Below are 24,187 nucleotides of genomic sequence, written 5' to 3'. Positions count from 1 at the left end.
CCAAGACTCGCCGAACACACACTCTCTTTGGCAACCTTGAGGGGTCTCACGGTGGCCTACACGAAGGCTTTGGGAGATGCAGCGATATTACTGTCGTTGCACGGCCTCTTCAACCTTCTTGGGGTTCCCTCCGTGGTGGTGCACAAGTGAGGGAGCTTTCCTGCAGGGGCAGCCAGTTCTTTGTCTTTATTCAAGGCGGAGCTCTTGGCGCCCGCCGCAGGAATTGCCCTTGCTGTTGGAGATGATCTGCAATGTCCAGCCTCATTCCAAGCGGTAGACTGGGGCGGACATTTCTGTTCATCACCAGCCACCGCCTTAGATTAAGGTGAGCACTTCTGTCCAGCCTCGGGATTGGTTTCTGTTTTTGTTGTTTGTGTTGTTTCATTCATGTGTGTTCCCACGAGTAGCAAGAGAAGAGTTAGTCACCTCTGGCAGAGCCCCGCATTACCAGAGGTAGGCTGATTACAGTGAGGTTTCGCACAGTTCCCCAAGGGGATCGTTCGTGACGGCATATCACCCTGCGGCCATTCAGCTGTCGGCACGATTCCTTACACCTCAGCTTGGGTAGGCTGGTCCACGGGAGCATGTTTTGCAAAGGCTTTTGGGGGGTTTTAGTTCCCATACCCTACTTATTTCTGCCACTGACCATGAGTCCGGCGACCCCGTCCGTAAGGCCACATTGGCTTCCCGGACAGGGTCTCCAATTCCCTAGCCGTTCCCCTATCCACCACCTGGGGACGCGCCCGATAGGTAGCCCAACCCACGGGTGTTGGCCATTTTATGATCGGACTCAAGTTGAACCCCGATAATAAGGTGGCCAATGTAAGAAAATTGCTGTTTTTGCAGATCTCAAAATTGAAATCACCACAAACAATCAAGATGACTTTGGACTGATAGAGATGATCCAACAAAGAAAGCAAATTTAAAAAAAATTACGTTCATAGCCGCAAGGAAATCGATAACAATTCAAAATAATATTTTGCGAGTTACCCACTTTGAATGATACAGCACAATGCCTACCACAGATGTAGACGAACGTTTCGTGAAAGTCAGGCATAGAAATCTATGCCATTGAATAAGTGTCAGTACAATAGAGATGAATCAATATGAGAAATATATGACGTTAAAGTAGCTAAATTTTGAGACATTTTTGATAAACGATTTTTTCATCTTACATAATTTTTTTTTAATGAAAAGTATCCTATGTTACTTCTAATACCTCCAAGAACATGTGTACAAAATTTCATGATGATCGGTTGAGTGGTTTTCGCGTGAAACCGTAACAAACAAACTTACATTCGCATTTATAATATTAGTAGAGAAGTAGGGATAGTAGGGAAGTAGGGAAGGGATTTTGCTATGACGATTCTTACCTTCGAAATTATTGTTTCCCAAATATGCACTGTGCCTCTTAATTGGAGAAATATCGGGCGACGACACAGTGAATGAGGCATTGTCGTAGCCTGATTTCTCACTTTGAAGACCTTGTGAGTATTCTTGAGAATTGTGATTATACCTGAAAACGAAAGAAGTTGACATACGAATACTTCAAAAAATGCACCGATTTAAAATTGATTATCCGTGTTATGTATCGGGTAACTGAAATTATTTAAATAAGTAACTTGTTTCAATTAAACTTTGACAAGAACGTCCACGTAATGTCCAGTTCCATCATTGTATCCTACTTGTAATTCGTATGTTATACTGTCTCTAACAGTTTGAAAAAGTATTTCATTGTGGTTTAATTACACCTGATATTAGTCGTTGTTTGTTTTATATTCGTGTATTGTGAATAATATGAAAGTAAAGTCATGAAAAAGCTCATAGAGCCATTTCAGAAAGTTTTAAGACTTGTCAAAATTTTTCAAAAATGTCAATGTATTGTGATTTCATTTCATGAAGGCAATATTTCAGAGTCATAACACCACACTCAATATTTTTCCAGGAACTGAGATCGTTATCTATTCAGTCACATTGGGATTTTTTAGATAAGTAGCTTTCAAATAATATTTGTGCTGTATTCCCGATATATTCAAGACAGTATCACAATTGTTGATGAGAGATGGTGTCAAAGGTTTATACAAGGTCTACAAGGACACAAAGGGATTTTTCACTTTTACCGAATGTGTAGATCTGCCTTCTTTGAATATACATTTTTTAAAGAATATCTTTCAGCAAATTATATCAACCTGTTTCCCAGAACTTTTTTACAAATGTTTGAAATTGTGTGGAGTTTTTTATGTGAATGATATACAGTGCATTCCATTTAAAACGAGCCACACTGAATAACTTTCGGTACAATGAATGCAGAAAAATAAAAAACACGTCAACCATAGTATAAAGGGGGTCACATTTTGACACATTCACATTTGATGTTACTTCCCTTATCGCATCCCCAGAGTATGTCACCAATTTTATTAAATGGATCACCGTATATTGATTCGCATTATTAGATGCTCCATGATAAGCAGATTTCAACAAAGTATAAAACATATGGTCTGAAGCTTATGGTTCGGGAGCTACAAAAATAAAAAAACACTTCAACAATAGTAAACAGGGGAACATATTTTGACATATTCAAATTTGATCTAACTTTCTCTATCGCACCCTCAGAGCATATCACCATTTTTTTCAGATGGATCAATCGTTTTGCATTATCAGATGTTCCATGATGAACAGATTTCAACAAAGTAGAATACATTATGGTCTGAAGCTCATAGTTTGGAAGCTAAAAATTATTTGAGTTGAAAACAAGTCACCCTGAATGAACTTCTGTACAATCTGTTACCTAGGTTTCATATGTGTTTTTGTGAAGTATACTTCAAAACAGTCTTATTTTGCCTAGTTAAGCATGAATTTGATATTCTCTTCATTTTGTATTTGTCTCATTCTACAATAACCATTACCTACCAAGTGAAGTTACAATTGGTGTTTCTGTTTTTGTAAATTCTTACGAAGCAATGGTTTATGCGCCTCGAGAACGGATTGAAATAGTGAGTTTGTACTACCAGAATAATGAAAATAGTGCTAGAGCTGCTGCCCGTATGTTCAATGATAATCATCCAGAAAGAAATGTACAACACAAATACGTTTCATAATTATTTACCAAATAAATGGAAACTCTGGATCTGTTAACAATAAAAAGTATAACCGTTTAGGAGTTGTCAACAACGAAGCTGCAGTTTTAGGGCACGTTGGACGTCAGGAATCAGTCGTACAAATGTTTTCAGGATCCTTCATAAGTACAAATTTCATCCATACAAGATTAGACTAGTTCATGAATTGAACGAAGATGATTTCGATAGACGTATCGAGTTTTGTGAAAGTCTCACTGAACACATTAACTTGCATCAGAATTTCTTGTATAAAACCTGTTTTTCGGATGAATGTATTTAGTTTGAATGGAGAGGTGAATCGGCAAAATTGTCAATATTGGAGTGATACGAATCCTCATTTATACCGTCAAGTTCATACCCAACGACCTCACAAACTGAATGCTTGGACAGGAATTTTAGGTGACCACATCATAGGACCTTTTTTATCGATGATAATTTGACTAGTGCTAAATATTTGGATATGTTGGAGGATAGAATAATACTGTGCATCAATAAGGCAATTGAGGAGGATATAAATTTATTCGAAAACGAAATAGTTTTCAGCAGGATGGTGCACCTCCTCATTATGCAGCTCCAGTTCGACAATTTCTGGATGATCATTTTCCTGTTCGTTGGATTGGCAGAAGAGGTCCTACAAAATGGCCACCAAGGTCTCCGGATCTCACTCCTGTAGATTTATTTCTAGGGGGTCATTTGAAGTCTGGAGTGTATGAGATAGAATCAATAACATTAAAAGATTTGAGAAAGAATATTATAAGGCATTGCAGAAAAATAACTCCCGAGATTCTCAACCATGTGAGGGCGGCAATGGAAACTCATTTGTACCATTGTATGGAAGTTAGTGGAAACGTTTTTGAACATTTACCATTGAAGAAAAAGTTTTTCTTCTCATTGTCCAGTCATCAGATTTTGATTCAAGAATTAAGAAAAAAACCTCTTTTTCTGATTTATTGCTTCCATATTCGTCCCTAGCAAGAATATTTCAAAATGTGGCCTCCTGTATGATTGTTGACCTGTTTTTTCATTTTTCCAGCAAATCATTGTTTCAAAAGTTACTCAGGGTGGCTCGTTTTCAACTCAAAGAATTTGTAACTCCCGAACCATAAGCTTCAGACCAGATTTTTCATACTTTGTTGAAATCTGCTCATCATAGAGCATCTGATAATGCGGAACAATATAGGGTGATTCATTAAAAAAATTGGTGACATGCTCTGGGGGTGTGGTAGGGGAAGTAACATCAAATGTGAATATGTCAAAATGTGTTCCTCTGTATAGTATTGTTGACGTGTTTTTTTATTTTGAAAATCATTGTACCAAAAGTTATTCAGGGTGGCTCGTTGAGAGTACCCAAATAAATTTGTGGATATATCCCTATATACTGTATGAGATTTTTCCAAAGTATTTACGATCAAATCATACATCACAGATCGGAAAATGATACCATTTACATTGGTATCATTTTCTAGAAAATCTATTCATCGTCACTGTGAGAATGAGTAAACCATTACTGTCTGAACGAAATCAATCAACCTCTTCTTAAACTTTGTTTTCTGGGTTTGGGTTTTCATTTTCAGGTGAAGTTGATGTTTTTTCGATTACCTTAGTGACATTTTGAATAATTCGTAATAATATGGTGCTTATGTATTTTCACGATGACCAGTGTGACTTGCCCTCAAGTTATCCTATTAGCACCTTAGTTGCATTCTTGTTGATTTTGTTACAGCATCATAATACTTGTCAATTCTGAAACTCTTTCAGCAGAGGAAATTCTATAGTTTCCTGTGATTTGACAACCTCTCTTATAATATGAACCAACCTTCAAGAGAAAAATTCACACTCTGCTACTAACGTTTGGCTGAACAGTTCAAAAGCTAATATAGAATTTTTTTTAATTTAAAGTTATCACCTTCGAGGTCGAGAAATTCGCAAAACCAACACCACCGTCAATGACGTCTGCCCTCACGCGTCTGCTCGCGTTCGGGTCGCATCCTTGACGACGACGCTTCATTGCTTAGATTGCACCTCTATCCCCGCGCATCGTCCCCCGGCGTCTTACAGAAGACGCAACGCGTAATGGCTCACCGCGTTGTGTCAAGTTAATCTTATCGTGATAACTGTTTAACAATTTCTTCAAATTACAAAATGTAAAAGATAAATGTTTTCTTGCCGACGTCGGCAAGAAAACAATTGTTTTTTTAAGAAAAAGTTGAATCCGTTACCCAACCAACACTTTTTTCAGAAAAATTATTAGATCACTGAACTAGTTAACTGTAAAAGACAAAGTTTATCTATATTAAATACGTGAAACGACAATAGTATCAATTTCAATAAGAATTTGACAGATATTCTAAAATGTGCATTGTAAAAAAGTATCCAATTCAATTGTATTTTTGGCTCAGTATTTTGCATATAATGGCTACCACATAAGAGGTAGATAACACATGGATCAATAAGTCCCGAGACTAACAATGAAAACAACATTTTTTTTACAAATTTTTTTTTTATTCATCAACATAATCTCCTTTTAGGGTGATACAATGGTTCCAACGCTTTTCCAATTTTTCAATACCATGTTTATAAAAAAATGTATCTTTCGCTTCAAAATAAGTTTCAGTTTCAGCGATGACCTCCTCATTTGAGCCAAATCTTTTTCCCTGGAGCATTTTTTTAAGATCAGCAAAGAGCCAGTAGTCACTGGGGGCTAAATCTGGTGAGTATGGGGGGTGGGGAAGCAGATCAAAGTCCAATTCGTTTAATTTTGCCATTGTTTTCATCGACCTGTGGCAAGGTGCATTGTCTTGGTGAAAAAGGATTTTTTTTCTCTGCATGTGCGGTCGTTTTTTTGCGATTTCCTCCTTCAAACGTACCAGTAAGTCAATATAATAATCACTGTTGATCGATTTACCTTTTTCGAGGTAGTCAATGAAAATCACGCCATGCGCATCCCAAAAAACTAACGCCATCACTTTGCCAGCTGACTGCTGCGTTTTCGGACGTTTCGGACGGCTTTCGCCAGCTGTGCGCCACTCAGATGACTGCCGCTTTGACTCTGGAGTGTAGTGATGTATCCATGTTTCGTCCATGGTCACGTAACGACGCAAGAAATCTTTTTTGTTGCGAGTAAATAGCGATAAACAGCTTTCTGAATCATCGACTCGTTGCTGTTTTTGTTCCATCGAAAGCAATCGCGGCACCCACTTAGAAAAAACCTTTTTCATGCTCAATTTTTCATGAAGGATAGTAAATACACTTCCATATGATATCTGTGTCATCTCAGCAATCTCACGGAGCTTCACTTTACGATCTTTCATTACAATTTTTGTCACTTCACTCACATTTTCTGGTGTAACAGCTTCCACAGGTCTACCCGAGCGTTCTGCGTCATTTGTGTCGGTACGACCACGTTTAAACTCGGCAAACCACCGACAAATCGTTGCTTTTGATGGACAAGAGTCCGGGTAACATTTTTCAATCCATTCTTTCGCTTGCACGGTGTTTTTACCCATTAAAAAACGATGTTTTATCAGAACACGAAACTCGGTTTTTTCCATTTTTTAAACAAACTACAAAACGACTTTACTCTAACCTCGATAACTCAGCTGTTTCTGGTCCGATAGACTTAAAATTTCGACACGTTTCAAGCAAAGGTTAGTACTCTAGAAAGACGTGGTTACTGGTTTACTAAGAGCGCCATCTCTGGGTTAGTCTCGGGACTTATTGATCCATGTAGTATATGCTATCGCAGACTTTTATTTAGAAACAATCTTACGATACATTATCTGCATGTAACTCCAACGTTATAGGTTGCGCACGTTATATTATGACCAAAAAAACACAAAACCTTTGTAAATTGTAGCCTGTATGTTATTCTGATGTACAGTGCCATCCCCAAAGTATGCACCATATGGGAACTTCTTTATTAAGGGTTTTTCGACAAAAAGTTATTCTTGATAAAAGTTTGTGCATTCCCTAAAACTAAACATGCACCAACAGAATACAGTAAAACACACGTAATATACGAGGAGCCTTCAAATATTTGATTTTGAGATAGGAGTAAAGTACTCTTATTTTCGAAAATCTCGGGAAATGTTATTTAGAAAAGTTCTTTGGCATTGAAAAATACATCTAGATTTGAAGTCATGGCCATCTAAATGAAGTTTTATTTTTTTTTACCAATTTTTTAAAATGGGGACCACTAAAAGAAAAATTTGCTAAAACGATAAATAGACAAGCATCCTGTATACGATGTTTTATTTTGAAAGCCTGCATTATTACAAATTACACAACTATGGTGTTAACCACGGTCAATTTTTTTGAAGAGTTGAAGTTTTTGGTGCAAAGTTATTTTTATTTTTTGTTAACACCGAAAATTACTCAAAATTATATAGTATTGCAACAAGAACGTGATATCCAATAATATTAAATCACAAAACATCAAAATAAAATAGGTATTTTGGAACAAAGTCATTGATTTTTCGGAGATTATTTTGGAGAATTATTTTGGACAAGAAAATCTTCAGAAAATCAACAAGTTTGTTCCGAAATACCTATTTTATTTTGATGTTTGGTGATTTGATATCATTGAATATCAAGTTCTTGTTACAGTACTGCATGATTTTGAGTAATTTTCGATGTTAATGAAAAATAAAAATAACTTTGCACTAAAAACTTTGAAAATTATTTTACTCTTCAAAAAAATTGACTGTGGTTGACACCATAGTTGTGTAATTTGTAATATTACATGCTTTCAAAATAAACCGTTTTATACAGGATGCTGCCTATTTATCGTTTTAGGATATTTTTTTTCGTAGTGCCAATAAAAAAAATTTGTAAAAAAATAAAGCTTCACTTAGATGGCCATAACTTCAAATCTAAATGTATTTTTCAATGCTGAACAACTTTTTCAATTAACATTTCCCGAGATTTTTCAAAATAAGAGTGCTTTACTCCTGTCTCAAAATCAAATACTTGAAGGCTCCTCGTATATTACGTGTGTTTCACTATATTCTGTTGTTGCATATACAGTTTTAGGGGATGCTCTAACTTTCATCAGGTATAATTTTTGTCGAAAAACCCTTAATATGGTGCATATTTTGGGGATGACACTGTATAAGCTAAATCCGTTCAGTCGTTTGGGCGTGAAAGAGCCACGAACATACATACATACATACATTTAATCATCCTCAAAAAGTTTCACATTTATAATATTAGTAGATATAAAATATAGATATATCCACGAATCAAGATATCAAAAAATTAAGAAGCATCAATACACCGAATTCTAGCTAGTTCACATTTTTGTCGTTGGGTCAAAATGTACCGTAAAATGGGGTGAATAGAAACAGTGGGGGCGAATAGTAATAAAACTTCCAAAATAGTTTTGTCACATTTCAGGAGTTAAAAGTAGTGGTAAAGGGGTAAATTTCTTGTTGCAAGTTAATAACACTCTAAATTTGAAGGAAAAAATAAGTTTACGTGGTTGGCAGCATTGAGAGTCAGATTTATTGCAAGAATAACACGTTTTGTTGTGGAATTGGCCGCGGTGGTAGTGCGCCCGACTCACGATCGGAAGACCGTGGGTTCGATTCCTGCCTCGACCAGATATTTTTCTCGAGATAATTTATCTGGTTGAAATTGGAATGATTCTGCAACCGTGATAGGAATCACACGTTGAAAGGTGAGACCTCGTTAGTCCTTAGGTCACACGAGTTTTTCAACTTCTGAGAGTTGTCGTTCGTATGGGGGCGAGAGCTGATTAACGAAAAAACAGATTTTGAAACAGATTTTTTTTTGTTTCAAGCAGATATTTCGTCATCTTCTCAATTTTACATGTAAGTATTATATCCTATCATGTTATGTTCTTGATTTGTACAATTTCTTTAGTGTTATATACCTATAAAAAGGATAACATACTTCAAGATGTATAAATAACACACTTTTCTATTTTCAGAATGTTATTTGAGGTTATGTCACATATTTAGGATGTGTGGGGTGAATAGAAACACAGTAGATAGCTGTTTCTATTCAGAGTACTCTCTCCAAGATAGTGTTGCAGAACTTATTTAATTTGACTCCGAAGAACCTGATGTGGCAAACTATGCTCAAGAACTTGACAGTAATCTCTAGGTTGATGACTTTGCAATTGTGAAAGTATACGGGAAAACTAAAAATGTGTTTCGAATGTTCATTAGCAAAATCTCCGCCTTGAAGACAATGGTTATGTTGGAATTTTTTACAAGAAATCAATTTCTAACAATACATTTTTACCAACTGAAGAAGAGTGCTTTTTCCTGAAGGACGATGTAATGAAGAAACTCATGCCGCCAGTTGAAGCATCTAAGTCTTCCTCTCGTATGAAAACAAGCATTAGTTTCCTTGATGATCTCAGTAACATTACCATCTATTAATTGAATTACCTTGACTAGCAATGCTTCATTTTGTCATTTGTTATTTGATATTTGGTCATTTATTATTTGATATTTACATTACATGATTTTTTTTTATCAAAACAAGTGTTGTTTCTTTTCACCCCATGACAGTGCTGACTGTTTCTATAAGCCTCACATGTTGTGCAGTTGAAATATACTTGGAAAACAGTGTCTGTTTCTATTCACCCCACAGCATGTTTCAATTTTTTTAATTTTTTTCCTTGTACTTAAAAAAAACAATGGTATAGGTTTGTAGAGGATTGCAAGGCTCATAAACCAAGTTAGGTTACAACTCCTTACATCTCATAATACTTTACGATATTTATGTTCAAAGTTGAAAACTGTTTCTATTCACCCCATTTTACGGTAATCAGAAATAACGATTATCCAGAAAATCAACTAGTAAGATTAATTTTTTGAAATAAACACGTCAGCGATCACCTATTATCATCGTTAATTACAGACATTGATTCTTATAGAATGGATGTTATAATCTCAATAAGATTGAATAACGTATAATAAAATCTAGGAAAACATTTTGTGTAAATAGAATCGAAATTATCATAAATGCATCTTCAATATCTGAACAATATTATTAGGTTGTTCTAAAAGTATTGTCCATTTTATTGTCACGTGTTTTTGTAGTTCCATATCTCATGTTTATTCTACCGTGTAGTGGTATATACTGACCGATAGAAAATTTTGTACTCTATATATTGATGGTATACATTTTTTTTAGGAATAACGAGCATTACAAAACTTTATTTTATTCGAAATAACAATATTGAATAATTTGATGCGGACAACGTTTCAGAAAAATATCTACTAACGTTTTTTTTAAATTTCAGCACGCTGTAATTCAAAAGACCTTCAAGATATATGTTCTTATGAAGACTTTTTTCCCAAAATGAATCTAAAAATAACCCTGGTGAATTCCCCAGAGCCAAATACTGGATTCACTATTGCATACATCTGGTAATAAAATAATAAAGACAATCGATAAATATGAACCACATTTGAATGAACAGTTCAACCACCACCTAGACCAGAAGAAAATACTATTCGAAAAATTTAAATGTAACAAATGAAACCGACAGTTCAGTTTTTTTTTCGAGAGCATTCTTGAAGTCTCCAGAACATCCCATGCTGTGAAATGTTCTTGAATGTCGTGGAACATTCGAAGCCTTTTTTATATGGGTAGGACTACCTATTGGTCGACTTATAAAAAGCAATATCTGTAATTCTCTTATAATTTTAAGTTCAATGATTTGAATATCAAACTACCACAAAATAAAGTGGATACAATCATATATGACAGATAGAACCATGATAGTGAGATGCAATAATTCAATTTCACACAGTCAGGCTGTGAAACTTGGGGTACCACAGGGTTCAGTTCTTGGGCCACTGCTGTTTCTTCTTTATGTAAATGATCTTCTGCAATATTTAGAAAACGTTCATGTCACCATGTTTGCCGACGACACAACGATAACAATATCCGATCAGGATGCAGAACAGCTTGCGGTTAAACTGGAAATGGTTGTAAATCAATTTTCATCCTGGTGTCAGAGAAATAAGTTAATTCTAAACACGTCCAAATCGGTAATAGTCAAATTTTTTCACCGAAAATTGTTACCCAACGAACTTTTTGTAATTGACGACATCCAACCCTCTATGGAAACTAAATTTTTAGGCACTCATTTAGATGAGAGTATAAATTGGGGTAGACACATTGAAAGTGTATGTTCAAAACTAAATAAAGCCTATTTCGCTATTAAACAAATGAAATCAACTATGAATATAGCAGGCTTGCTAAGCATTTACTATGCTATGGCATATGCACATATTAATATGAATATATTGGCATGGGGTCGAGCAAGAGAATTCTTGAGAGTGTTTGTTTCCCAAAAGCGTTTAGTAAGACTGATTTTTAACTTGAATTATCAAGACAGTTGTCGATCTATCTTTAAAGAAAATAAAATTCTTACGGTGCCTGCTGTGTACATTTTTCGATGTATTATCTTTGCCAAACAGAATATAGATAATTATTCGTGTAATTCTGAGAAACATGAATATAACACCAGACACGGCAACTTATTGAAAATTCCTAAACATAGAACGACATTCTATGAGAGGTCTCCGGATTACAATGCAATCATATATTACAATAAACTACCAGAATCACTCAAACGGACTGGAAGTAACATCATATTTCAAAAGAAAGTTAAAGACTTGCTATTAGAGAAATGCTACTATAGTTTCCAAGAATTTTTAGACGATAATTTCTGAAAAATAAAATATGAACTAGATCTGTATACGTTTTTATATATTTCAATTGTGTATGTGTTTATATGTATGTATAAATTTATTTCTTTTTTTTTCTTTTTAGTGACGTCTTGTATAAATATTAACATTTTTAAATTTATACCTAGTATTAATTCTGATTATTGATTGACTTACCATATATACACTATGTATCGTGAATGGTGAATAAAATATTATTATTATTATTATTAATCCCTGACCGCAGCTAGGTACTCCCGCTGGTAACTAATAATAATGCCCTCTGATGATATTCGCTCGAACGAAAGTTTGTCAATAACATAATAATTCTGAGAATAGAAAGTACCTATCTACCTAAAGAAAACTTGAAAAAAAACCAAATCAATCGAAACTTTTTTCATCTGCCGAGCCGGTCGCATTGCCTTGCCAAATCGCTTGAATTTATATTTTGTTCCGTTAGTTTCGATTTCGTGATATCAATTTGAATTGCATGGCGTGAAGGGCAATTATAATGAGCACGAAATGGTAAAGGTAGGTAATTAACGCATTCATTTGATAAAGAATACATCCTTTAAATAACTTTCCAATTACCGCATTATCTGGTTCCAATTTCCATTCCAATTACTAACAAAAACCCTTAGAACCTGCTACCGTCTGCCTTTAACCTGTATGTGACTAGAACATGTAAAACCAAAACTGGAAAATAGACTATCTGACCCGACGTGGGCACTGTACTCCAAAAAAATGAGGATTCAAATTATAATCCGAAAGACAAGCCTGCATTTTTCCATATAAGTTGATTCCAGCATAAATTTGAAGGATTTGTAGTTGAATTTGATTTGTTTGTTCCATTTTAAAAACATAGGGTATTTGTTTGATTGATGTGATTGATGAGTGATGTTCGATGTAATTTTATACCTAAGAAATATTAAAAAGTGAAATTGAAGTCATTTAGTTGCTTCTTTGCATGGTCTACACATCCATGTATAGAGTTACTCATTTTCAAATTGATTACTTCCTTTCTTTGGAAGATTCCCACATTTTTTGTATCAAGATGGAGTAGTAGAAAGCCAGAAACTTTCTTTCCCATAAATTAATCACTCCTAAAAATATAACTCTTTCAATTCAAATAAGACTCCTCTTGGCTGGGATTTAATCAAATAGGTGAATGAATGTCATTACGATGTCATCCATGATCTAAGTAGATCAAACTTATTCCATGACATATGAAATCGTAATTCATGAATGAATAGTGTGTATTTTCTATAATGTTATCCAGATTGGTACTGCCCTAAGGCAAGTGTCTTACGGCGAAACATCGGTGTCCACCAGTGAGAATGACAGTGTTCCATGGAAGTGCAATTTGTTACCATTCATTTAAAGTAGAACTCATGTGAATGATATCTGATTTTATTCCATACCGAATGTTTGGAATACAAACTGAGTGGAGAAAAGTATCTTCTGTATAATTCAGTGTTCATATAAAAGTATTTGTTTCGTAAGATTTTTTTTTCTTTCGTGTAATTCAATGTTTATATGAAAGTAGCTGTTTCAGGAGAGTTTTCTTCCAGTTTGTGTCTGAATGTTGCTTCTTTGCATGATCTACACATCCATGTATAGAGTTACTTATTTTCAAATTCATTGCTTCCTTTCTTTGGAAGATTCCCACATTTTTTTGTATCAAGATGGAGTAGTAGACAGACAGAAACTTTCTTTCCCAAAAATTAACTATATGTAATTTTAATGTGATATCTGTATACAATTTTTACAGTGCTTTTTTTTGTTCATGCCAAATGTTTTTATTTATATTGACTATATATAATTTCAATGTAATATCTGTATACACTTTTTCTAGTTTTTTTTTGTTCATACTGAAAGGAACTTCTTTATATTTCATTCCTTATAATCTATTGTATATTAAAATGATATAGCCCATGCTATATTTATTTGTCTTTATTATTATTTGAAGGGTAGAAAATAATTCAAAACTGCCCCAAAAGCCACTATTTTGAAATTATCTCAAGAACACGGAAAGATATGGAAGAAAGATTAAGCATTTTTTATGAAATTGTTCTGAATCACTTGAAGTAATTTCAATAAAACCAGATTTTTTGAGGTCAAAACACAAGCCCTACAGGAAAATCCTTAAAACGGTGCTTGTGCGAAAGTAGCGATTCACACTGTATTTGAATCGTTGGAGATTAAATTCAATTGGAGAAACGTTCTCAGGAAGTTTATTCCACATAAACGCACTTCTCCAAATGAAAGAGTTTTTAAACAGTAGATTTCGAGGTATACTGAGTTGAATCTAAAACGATGAGCAGCCACAGCCCGTCGCGTATTTCTGATATGTACCGCTCTCGGTGGAATCAAATGTGCCAAGTCACTTGAACACATCCTGTGAAAGTATCTACAGAAGAGAGACACATCTCCAACCTTTCTTCGATGTTCCAGACTATCAAGTTTGGAAGTGTCTCCAATAAGGCGGATGGCTTTTTTCTGGATGGAATCCAGCAGCTTCAGGGTATTCTTAGGGGCGGAGCTCCATACATGAGAACAATACTCCAAAGGAGGTCTGATTTGAGCTCTATAAAGCATGCTGAGGTGGTAACAAATAATAAACTTAGTAGAAATTAGACATAAGTTGATTTTTTTATTCTATATTCAATGATGTTCAGTACGAAACCTAAGTAATATTTAAAAGTGAAATGAAGTCATTCAGTTAAAGCTTGAAGTGCATGTAGAAACGTTAGATGAAAATACTAATTTAGGCAATATTTTTTAAAAATATTGATGTATATATCTTTCGAAAAAATAATAAAAAATACATCTCAGAGATTATTCGTTAGACTTTGTGAATATGATTAGAAAAAAAAGTTGAAGAATTCACATTTTTCAATTTTTTGTAAATTTTTTGAAATGCCGCACCTCTGAGCTAAAAATTCCAATCGATTATTGCAAAAATCTCGGTTTCTATATATATATATATATATAGAAACCGAGATTTTTGATTTATATATATATATATATATATATATATATATATATATATATATATATATATATATATATATATATATATATATATATATATATATATATTTTTGATTGATGCAACTAATTTTCCTTTATTTTGAGTATTTCAATATTAAATTCTACGAAAAGGATTTGAAGCTTTATATCTTCTATTAATTATCTGCGAGCGCTTTCGACAGTTGGTAGTACTGTCATCTTCTGGCATCAGGTACTCTTCTTCGTGTTAGATCTTCTCTAGAAATGTGTATGGTTTTGTTTAATATATTGAATGTGAGATCTTGTTGTGTTTTGATTTGTACTTGTTCCTCGATAAGTGATTTATGACTGTTGAATTTATGGATGTTCAAGTTTTCCCAAATGTCCATGCGGTTTTCCTTGTTGATTTGTTTTATTAGTTTTATGTTCTCTGGTGGGGGGAAATTATGTTTGTTTTGTATGGCGTGTGTTGCAAGGTTTGATTTATATACTGTTGGATTTATGTATGCCTTACAATATATGTATATTTATATATATATATATATATATATATATATATATATATATATATATATATATATATATATATATATATATATATATATATATGACGTATTCGCGATAGAAACCGAGATTTTTGCAATAATCGATTGGAATTTTTTCTAAGAACAATTCCGTGATTTGCTGCCGTATTATTACTTGATGAATTTGCAAATATCGATAGGTCTTCATTATGAAACATCAATTAGTCTGAGAATCGTCAGCTGAGATATTCGTCATACGTCTAGGCATCTGTTAATAACAACGCAAAATTCTTCCATCTTTTCTACCAGGTCGAAAAACTGATGGTAAACGATAACGAAAATTCTAAATCGCTATCTCCAGGTGATGTTATTGAATGCTATAACCAACGTTAATTTGCAAAAATATAAATAATGCTCAGTATTCGCGAATATACCTGATATGAAAGTGTGAATTATGATTCTCTGATGATTGTATTTTTGTTATGATTTTGTTTCTGTGTTTTGAATGATTATTTTATTCACATATCCAAATATTTGATTGACACAGGTAGTGGTAATACGGGCAGTATTACCGTTCGATATTGCTGACGTTTCGACGTATATTCACCTTATTTCAATGCTGAAGTCTGATTGTTTGAAATCTGTTTTTCCGTTAATCAGATAGCTTTCGTCCCCCATACGAACGACAACTCTCAGAAGTTGAGAAACTTGTGCGAGCTAACGATAGAACGTACAACGTCCTTCCGGCCGTACGTGGCGTTCTCAATGTCCCACCACCTTCAACTAGGTTTAAGAGGCTCATTCGTACTTCTGACAGGCCGGCAAGTGCTAACATTCGATTCCTCATGAAATTAAAAGCTAGCACAAAAAAAAGTTGAAAAACGTTAATTTTTACTAGTTTTTTTCAATTTGACCTTTTCTTAGAATTCTTGGGTATCTCAACTCAATTTCGAGCGTAGAAACCATGTTTTGGGGTAATTTCAAGCTTCGCCATCATTTAAAAGCTGTTGGGCTAGAAAAACCACGGAAAATAGTGGTGCTAGGCTTTTGAACGGTAGCTCTACGTTCAGTACAAGCCAAGATATTTGCCAGTGAACGCCGCGTCTTTGTGTACGCCACCAATTTTGACCCTCCAATTCGGAAAACTCTTGGAACTGGTTTGCTTGTGTAAAAACGGCTATTCAATTAATGAACCATGGGCTTTATTTTATTGGGATTGTAAAAACAGCTCATCGCAACTTTCCCTTGAAGGAATCAGTGAAAAGATGCCCTAATTAAAAAGGAGAATTCACCTCAGCCACTGAAAATTATCGGCAAAGTGGACTTGCACTAGAAGAGGTTTGGCGAACCCAATATTGGGTCCATAGAATGTTTGGGTCCTTTTTTGGAATAGTTGAAATCAACGCTTTTTTTGCTTTCAACTATTTTAAAAGTTGGGGCCACCCACTGGACCATCAGCACTTCACTGAAGCGTTGGCCAACCAATTAATTAAGAGGGCCAATATTACACGACCATCGAATATTATTAGCCCGACTATACCAATTAGAGGGGAAGCCAATGCAGAGAACACTCATGTGTTGATTGCACTGTCCAGAGGCAGTGACAGGCGCCGCGTGCAACGGAAATGTCTTATATGCTCTCGGGTGAGAAAAATTCAGACGAAAGCCAATTTCTATTGCGAAAAATGTGGACCAAACGCTGTAATGTTTAGTACCCAAACAGATAGGTGCTGTTTCGAATTTCAAGTCGAAAACGGCATTCCGGTGCGGTAAAAATTTACGTAAATGTTTTTTTAATATATAAAAATATACAGTGTCACCATTAAAGTGCGCACCATATGGGAAACTTTTTTTTTCGAAAAGTTTCAATGAAGTTTAACTTCGGCACTTATTTGTGCTTTGAATTTAACTTGAAATGATGCGGCCAACTGCGACCCACTGTGTTTGTCAATTTCAACTTTTTTTTTGAAAAAAATTGAGAAAGTGCATTTCTAGATCGAATTTAACAAAAAGTTACTTGAAAAAGTTGTGTCTACGGCAATTTTATATCCATATGCCAAATTTTATGCAACTAGGATAAAGTAAACGTTTTGTTTATTTTTGACAGATATCCCCTTTATTTTAAAAAACAATTTCGGTTAATTGTCATCAATTCATGTATACATAACAAACTCATCATGGAGTTCAACTTTTCTGATACATTTTCACTTATACGGACATTTTTAGAGAGAAATTAAGAATTTGCTATAAAAATTTTAACATGACTGGTGCAAGGTTTTAATCACTTGGCTATTTTTTAAACAAACCTTTGATTTCGAAAAAGCAGAGGCAGTTGAAAAAAATGCAAATAATTTCGATAGAACTATTATTATTATTAGAAATTTTAAACAACAATAATATTATAGAAAATACAAATGGGTACAAAAAATTACTCATTGATCTAAATGAGGTTGTCAAACACTTATAGCCTACATTTCAGTATGTCGTCCTCCACGTTCAATACAAATTATGGTCCTTCTACTGACATCTGTAACTGCATTTTTAATAAATCGGGAATTTATATTTGCACAGCACTCGCGAATGGTATTTTCCAGATGTTGTATGTCAGTAGATGGTCTACTTCGGTACACTTTTTGTTTCAGGTAACCCCACAAGAAAAAGTCTAAACGAGTCAAGTCGGGTGATATAGGTGGCCAATAATGTTCTCAGTTACGTCCAATAACTTTGCCTCTGAACATTTGTTGGAGGGACTGTTTTACAGCAACCGTGTGATGTATTGGTGTGCCATCAAGCTGATACCATAGGTCGTATTCAATTATTAAAGGCATATTATCTAAAACTTCACTAACCTCATTATTTAAAAGGTTGAGATAACCGACGGATGATAAATTTTCCCTAAAGAAAAATGACTCGATTATTTGGTCGTTAAGTATCCCACACCACACATTAGTTTTAAAGGAATACTGATCACCACATTCAACTGTGAAATTGGGATTTTCTTGGGCCCACCATCGGTAATTTTGAGAACTTACCGTTTCATTTGAAGAGAACGTTGCCTCATCTGCCCATAAAATTTTATTCGGAAACTTTACATTTTCTTCTCTCTCTCCTTGAAACCAGAATGAAAACCCCAAACGGACATCAAAATCTCGTTCTTTTAATGTGTTAATACATTTTGGCTTGTAAGGCCAAAATTTATTCTTCAATAAAATTTTTCTAACACTTTCTCTCTTGTAATCGGTATTTTTTATAATATCGGTTATGCTCGTTTGCCCATGTTCAATAACTTTTAAACAAATGTTAAGTTGGGCCTCCTCATCATATTTATTTGGAGTGTGCTTTTTCTTAAATTGATTTGCTGCGGATCCTGTTTCTCTGAATTTCGACATTATCCTTGACACAGTAGAATGTTGCACATTTTTTCCTGGATTCCGTTCATTAAAAATGTTAGCTACTTGCCGGTATGGTGTATTCTCACCACATATTAAAAGTATTTCTATTCTTTCCTGAAGAGATAACATTATTGCAACAATAACTGTTAAAAATTTGACAAGTAAATCAACAACTTGACACTACCATAGCATGCATTTTGTTTGTCAAGACCTACTTGAAAATTATATTCAACGTGATTAAGCATCCTTACCGCCCTAGGTAGTGTTTATAAATAATCTGTAAATACTGAATATTGAAATTTTAATGTAATTTCAACTCTAGTAATTTTATTAATACTTACTGCAGTTTTTGAGTTGTGTCTATTTTTCAAAATTGAAGGTACTGACGTTTGTTTAAAAAAATAGCCAAGTGATTGAAACTTTGCACCAGTCATGTTAAAAAATTTTATAGCGCATTTATAATTTCTCTCTAAAAATGTCCGTATAAGTGAAAATTATCAGAAAAGTTAAACTCCATGATGAGTTTGTTATATATATATGAATTGATGACAATTAACCGAACTTGTTTTTGAAAATAAAGGAGATATCTGTCAACAATTAGCAAAACGTCAACTTCATCCTAGTTGCATAAAATTTGGCATATGGATATAAAATTGCCGTAGACACAACTTTTTCAAGTAACTTTTTGTTAAATTCGATCTAGAAATGCACTTTTCCATTTTTTTTTAAAGTTGAATTTGACAAACACTGAACGTCAGTGGGTCGCAGTTGGCCGCATCATTTTGAGTTAAATTTAAAGCACAAACAAGTGCCGAAGTTGAACTTCATTGAAACTTTTCGAAAAAAAAGTATCCCATATGGTGCGCACTTTAATGGTGACACTGTATATTAATTTTTATACGCAAATGTGTTTTTTTTTTCGGGTTTTAAATGTGAAGTTTGTTTGTGAAGTAAAATTTTTCGTTTGTAAGACTATTATAAAATCAAAATATACTCCTGTTGAAATTGTAAGACTGATTAGTTTAATTAAATTATGAAATGTTTTTTTGTCGTTGTTGTTTCTTTATGCATTCCTAAAATCCCAATAATAATCAATGAGTCTGAGAAGTCCTACCTAGTACCCAGCGTACTGCCGGAAGGACAATGAAAATGAAAAGTCGAGACCTGCTGGCAGGACATGAAAAATTTCAACACCGATGTACAAAAGTACTTCTGGCAGGAACTTCCAGCAGGACACGGGCATGTACGTTCTATCGCTGAGGACTAACGGGGTCTTACCTTTTAACGTGTGATCCTTAGTCAAACATATGAATCATATGAATACTTGAGAATCGAATCAAAGAGAGCATTTTACTGAACAGCCAGTCATATCTGATTTATTTGTATTAGATGTACGGCAAAAACGTGTTTTGAATGATTATTTTGTTTAATCTAAGATGAAGAGGAAATGAAAAAAAATTAGAAGACAGTTGGAAAAGTTTAAAAGGAAAACAAATTGGAGATCTTATATTCAGTACGGTTTGTTATCACGTCATTGCATTGAATTGCATTGAATATGATTGTTTTATTCATTCATACATACAGTAACTGTTCTAATATTAACTGCACCATTAAGGAATATACAGGGTGGGGCACCGAAAACGAAACAGATTGAATATCTTCAAAACACATATTTTCTGAAAAATATGCAAAAACCGTCAATTTGTAATCCAAAGGAGACATCTTCCTATCATAACCTCAAATGTCATACCTTTCCCCCCACCCCTCGGGCACTATCACTCAAACAATTTGGATAGGGAAAGTGGTAAGTATGACACATCATTAAAAAGGTAATTTCATATGGGATTTGGCCATGTCAATTTTCGCTACCTAACTTTCTCTTTTGTGGGAAAAATCCGTATTTCAAATAATGATACACCATTTTCAAGCTGGTTTGACGTAAATTCAATGACAATGTATTATGGAATTTTTCTAAGGGAAAAAACAAAATGGCGGCTCCACAATGGCGGACTAGATTTGCAGTTATGGTCCGATTTGATTCAAAATTAATAAGTGATGGTTTTCAGGGTCGGAATTTATGATTTGTTTGTCATTGCAATATAGTGACTCCAAGATGGCGGACGGAATTTGTAATTATGGTTGGATTCGACCCCGCACCGAAAACGAATACTTACTTCAAAACACATGTGTTGTGACAATAATGCGAAAACAAGTCGATTTTAAATCCAAGGAGGACATCTTTCTGTCGTAACCTCACCAGTCATACCTCTCTTCCCACCCCTTGGTCACTCATACAATTTGATTGGGGAAAGTACTAAGTGTGACACAGCATTGAAAAGGTTATTTCATAAGGAAATCAGACATGCGAGTTTTCGCTACCTAACTTTTCATTTTGGCGTCCTATTGCGGGAAAAACAACTGTTTTGTATTCCAAATTATAATATATAATATAATAATAATAATGTTTATTTATAAATGTACAACAGCACAAGATACTAACGTGTAAACAAAGCAATACAAACAAACATGCGGAGAAACCCACTAAAACCGAAGTTATGATATTATATTTGAAAGGTAATGTGAACAATTCACGAGAAAAGAACAAAAATTGAAAAAAATTACATTGCATGCACTTGAAAATTGGAAAAGTGTGCATACATTCAACTAATATCAATCCAAACTACATCGAGTAGATGCTCGAAGTGTTCTCTATCCATTGCCATACATGAGAAACGTTGTCTGACGTTTTGCATCACGTATGAAGTTATTTGACGACATTCGGTTATAATACGTTGACGTAACTCTTCTAACGAACCTAGCTGAGAGGTGTATATTTAACTTCTTAAATGGCCCCACGAAAAGTAATATAAGGGAGATATATCGGGAGATCGGGGGCCACTCAATGCATCCACTTCTTCCAATCCAGTATCTAGGAAATCTGTCATTCAGGTTCTGACAAACCGCTACAGCAAAATGTCGAGGAGCTTCGCCCTGGTGGTTCTCAAGGTATCATTTCACTGAAACGAGTATATCACTGATATATCGATGAAATAATACATATATTCCCTAATGATTCGATTAATATGAGAACATTTACTATAGGTTTGAGTGTATGCTACAATTATATTTTGAGTCAATATAAAGACGTGATGACAAACCGTACTGGATACAATATCTTCAGTTTTTGTTTTTTATTTTTAACTCTTTCATTTTTCTTTCACTTTTTATACCATTGTTCCGTCAGTCCTCCACATTAGATTGAAGGAATTATTCCTTCAAAACAAGCTTCTGCTATAGTTATACGAATTCACCTATCATGTGAATGTTTTTGATTCTATTGTCGGGAACATCGTATGAACTATCTCAAATGAAAAATGAGGTAAGACTCCAGTGTCGAGTTCCGTTCGATTATATTTGAGTCTTCATTTGTTTTGTAGATTTGACCCTGATTAAGTATTTGAGCCTTTAAAAAATGTGAGTACACGTCAAAACATCGGCAATTTTGAGAGTTTTGAATTGACTTCCATTGCTGTCCTTATTTTCACTACCTTTCCCAAGGAATCTTCTGAGGTTATTCTATGACCATATCTATATCGAGTTTTTGGTGTGAACTACATCTAAGTTGAAGCATCTCCTTCATTCTTGTATAATTGATCTCTTCTAACGTTTCCTGCGCCACGCTACAATAAAATAGTGCAACTAATTTCATGTACCAGCACTTCCCGTCCTGTGAAGTATCTTCTTCAAATCACTGATGAAAGTATCTGCAGGATTTTTTTGAAAGGGATTTGAAGAGTGGTAAAACCGTTCGAGTTCCACCTAAACTCAAAAAAAAACAAGAGAAGTTCAATACTTCTATATTACAGCAAGGCATTTGACACTCTAGATCATGAGATATTGTGTGACAAACTTGTCCACTTCGGTTTTTCTCGGAAAGCAGTGTCTCTCTTAGAAAACTATCTGATGAATCGCACTCAAAGAGTTGTTGTGGATGAAGTTATTTCAGATGCTCTGCCGGTATTAAAGGGAGTGCCACAAGGATCTATCCTTGCGCCCTAGCTTTTTAGCTTGTATATTTGTGACTTTTATCTGTCCGTGAAAAAGTGCAATATACATCACTATGCAGACGACACGCAGTTATATTTCTCTTTTTCGCCTGACGAGTCTACATCTGCTCTGTCGCATATTAATAACGATCTCCAAGCCATCTTTGACATTTCTACTGTCCATAAGCTCAAGCTCAATTCAGACAAATCCGCAATAATGATGTTCGGAGCTAAGAAAAACAGAGAGCTCACCAACTCTACCTTTCAAGTTCGCATCGGAAACGATATACTTCCCTCCGTGGACGAGATGAAAAATTTAGGATTGTGGTTTGATCTGGATCTTCGCTTTACTAAACATGTCAGCTATCTTAACCAATCTTCTTATAACGTTCTCAGACAGCTTTTTCCTAATCGTGATTTGCTCAACACAAACTTAAAACTTAGACTATGCGAGTCTCTGATTATGTCAAAAATTTCCTATGGCGACAGTATTTATGGACCTGCTTCAAAACACTCGGATGCTCTCGGACTACAGTGTATTCAGAATAGGTGTCTACGTTTCTCGTTTGGTATTCGGAAATATGACGATATAATTCCCCAGCAATGCAAGAATCAGGATGGTTAAATGTTGAGAAACTTAGAACTCTACACCTTCTTACCAACACACATAAAGTTTTGATCACTCGACAACCTGATTACTTACTGAAGAAGCTTAGAATATTTTCTATGATTAACAGCTTTACTACAAGGAACAGTTCAGATCTAGTCATCCCCAAACACAAATCTTCCATCTTCACCCGCTGCTTCTCGTATAATGCACCCAAATATTATAATCAACTACCCTGCGAATTTCGATCATACACCATCGTAAAGTTTAAAAAAAGACTGAAGACTTATTTATCTCATTAGCCTCTTGTCCGTTCCCGACCTTGGCATTTCTAAAATGAATTTTCTAAAGTAAAGCAATAACTAAAATTTTTTGATATTGTTAACTGGACTTGTGTTCATATTATTTTTTTATAGTTTCTCCCAGGTTGAGTTGAAAAACAGCCTTGGCTGATACTCCGCCTCTTCACCATATACTGGAAGGTTTTTTCTTTGTTTTTCTTATTGTTCCTGTATACTGTTTTATTATTTGTCTATTCCATTTGTATTTTCATGGTGAATAAAGACGTATTATTATTATTAAATAATTCGAAACTGTAAGTAATTGTTCTACTGACAGTGATTATGAAGAACGCTGCAAATCAACGCAATGCATCTGGTATCGCTCCGATTCAAATCTTATGTGATTCGCTTTTGTTCAGGTACTGTTCAACGCGTGTTACGATAGTTGCACACACACCGATTTTGGACGGCCGACTTTGTACTGGTCGTCCAAATTCC

General features: G+C 34.6%; 1 protein-coding gene across 2 annotated transcripts in view; it reads right to left on the bottom strand.

Moving 5' to 3' along the window:
• The window catches only part of LOC111506746 (sodium-independent sulfate anion transporter), a 212,693-nt gene that overhangs the window by 134,932 nt on the left and 53,574 nt on the right, over window positions 1-24,187 (bottom strand). The window contains exon 2 of one of the 2 annotated variants that reach the window (XM_074184501.1): window positions 1,374-1,516. The exons of the other annotated variant lie outside the window; for it this stretch is intronic. Within the exon in view, the coding sequence (XP_074040602.1) occupies window positions 1,374-1,516 (143 nt within the window). The remainder of the gene's footprint in view (window positions 1-1,373; window positions 1,517-24,187) is intronic. 2 annotated transcript variants of the gene reach the window in all.

The sequence above is a fragment of the Leptinotarsa decemlineata genome, unplaced genomic scaffold, assembly GCF_025532065.1.
Source record: "Leptinotarsa decemlineata unplaced genomic scaffold, Ldec_3_MD MMD2_P_RNA_scaffold_2, whole genome shotgun sequence".
Taxonomy (NCBI): domain Eukaryota; kingdom Metazoa; phylum Arthropoda; class Insecta; order Coleoptera; family Chrysomelidae; genus Leptinotarsa; species Leptinotarsa decemlineata.
The sequence above is the reverse complement of the archived record's forward strand: the minus strand, read 5'-3'. Positions and strand labels throughout refer to the sequence as shown.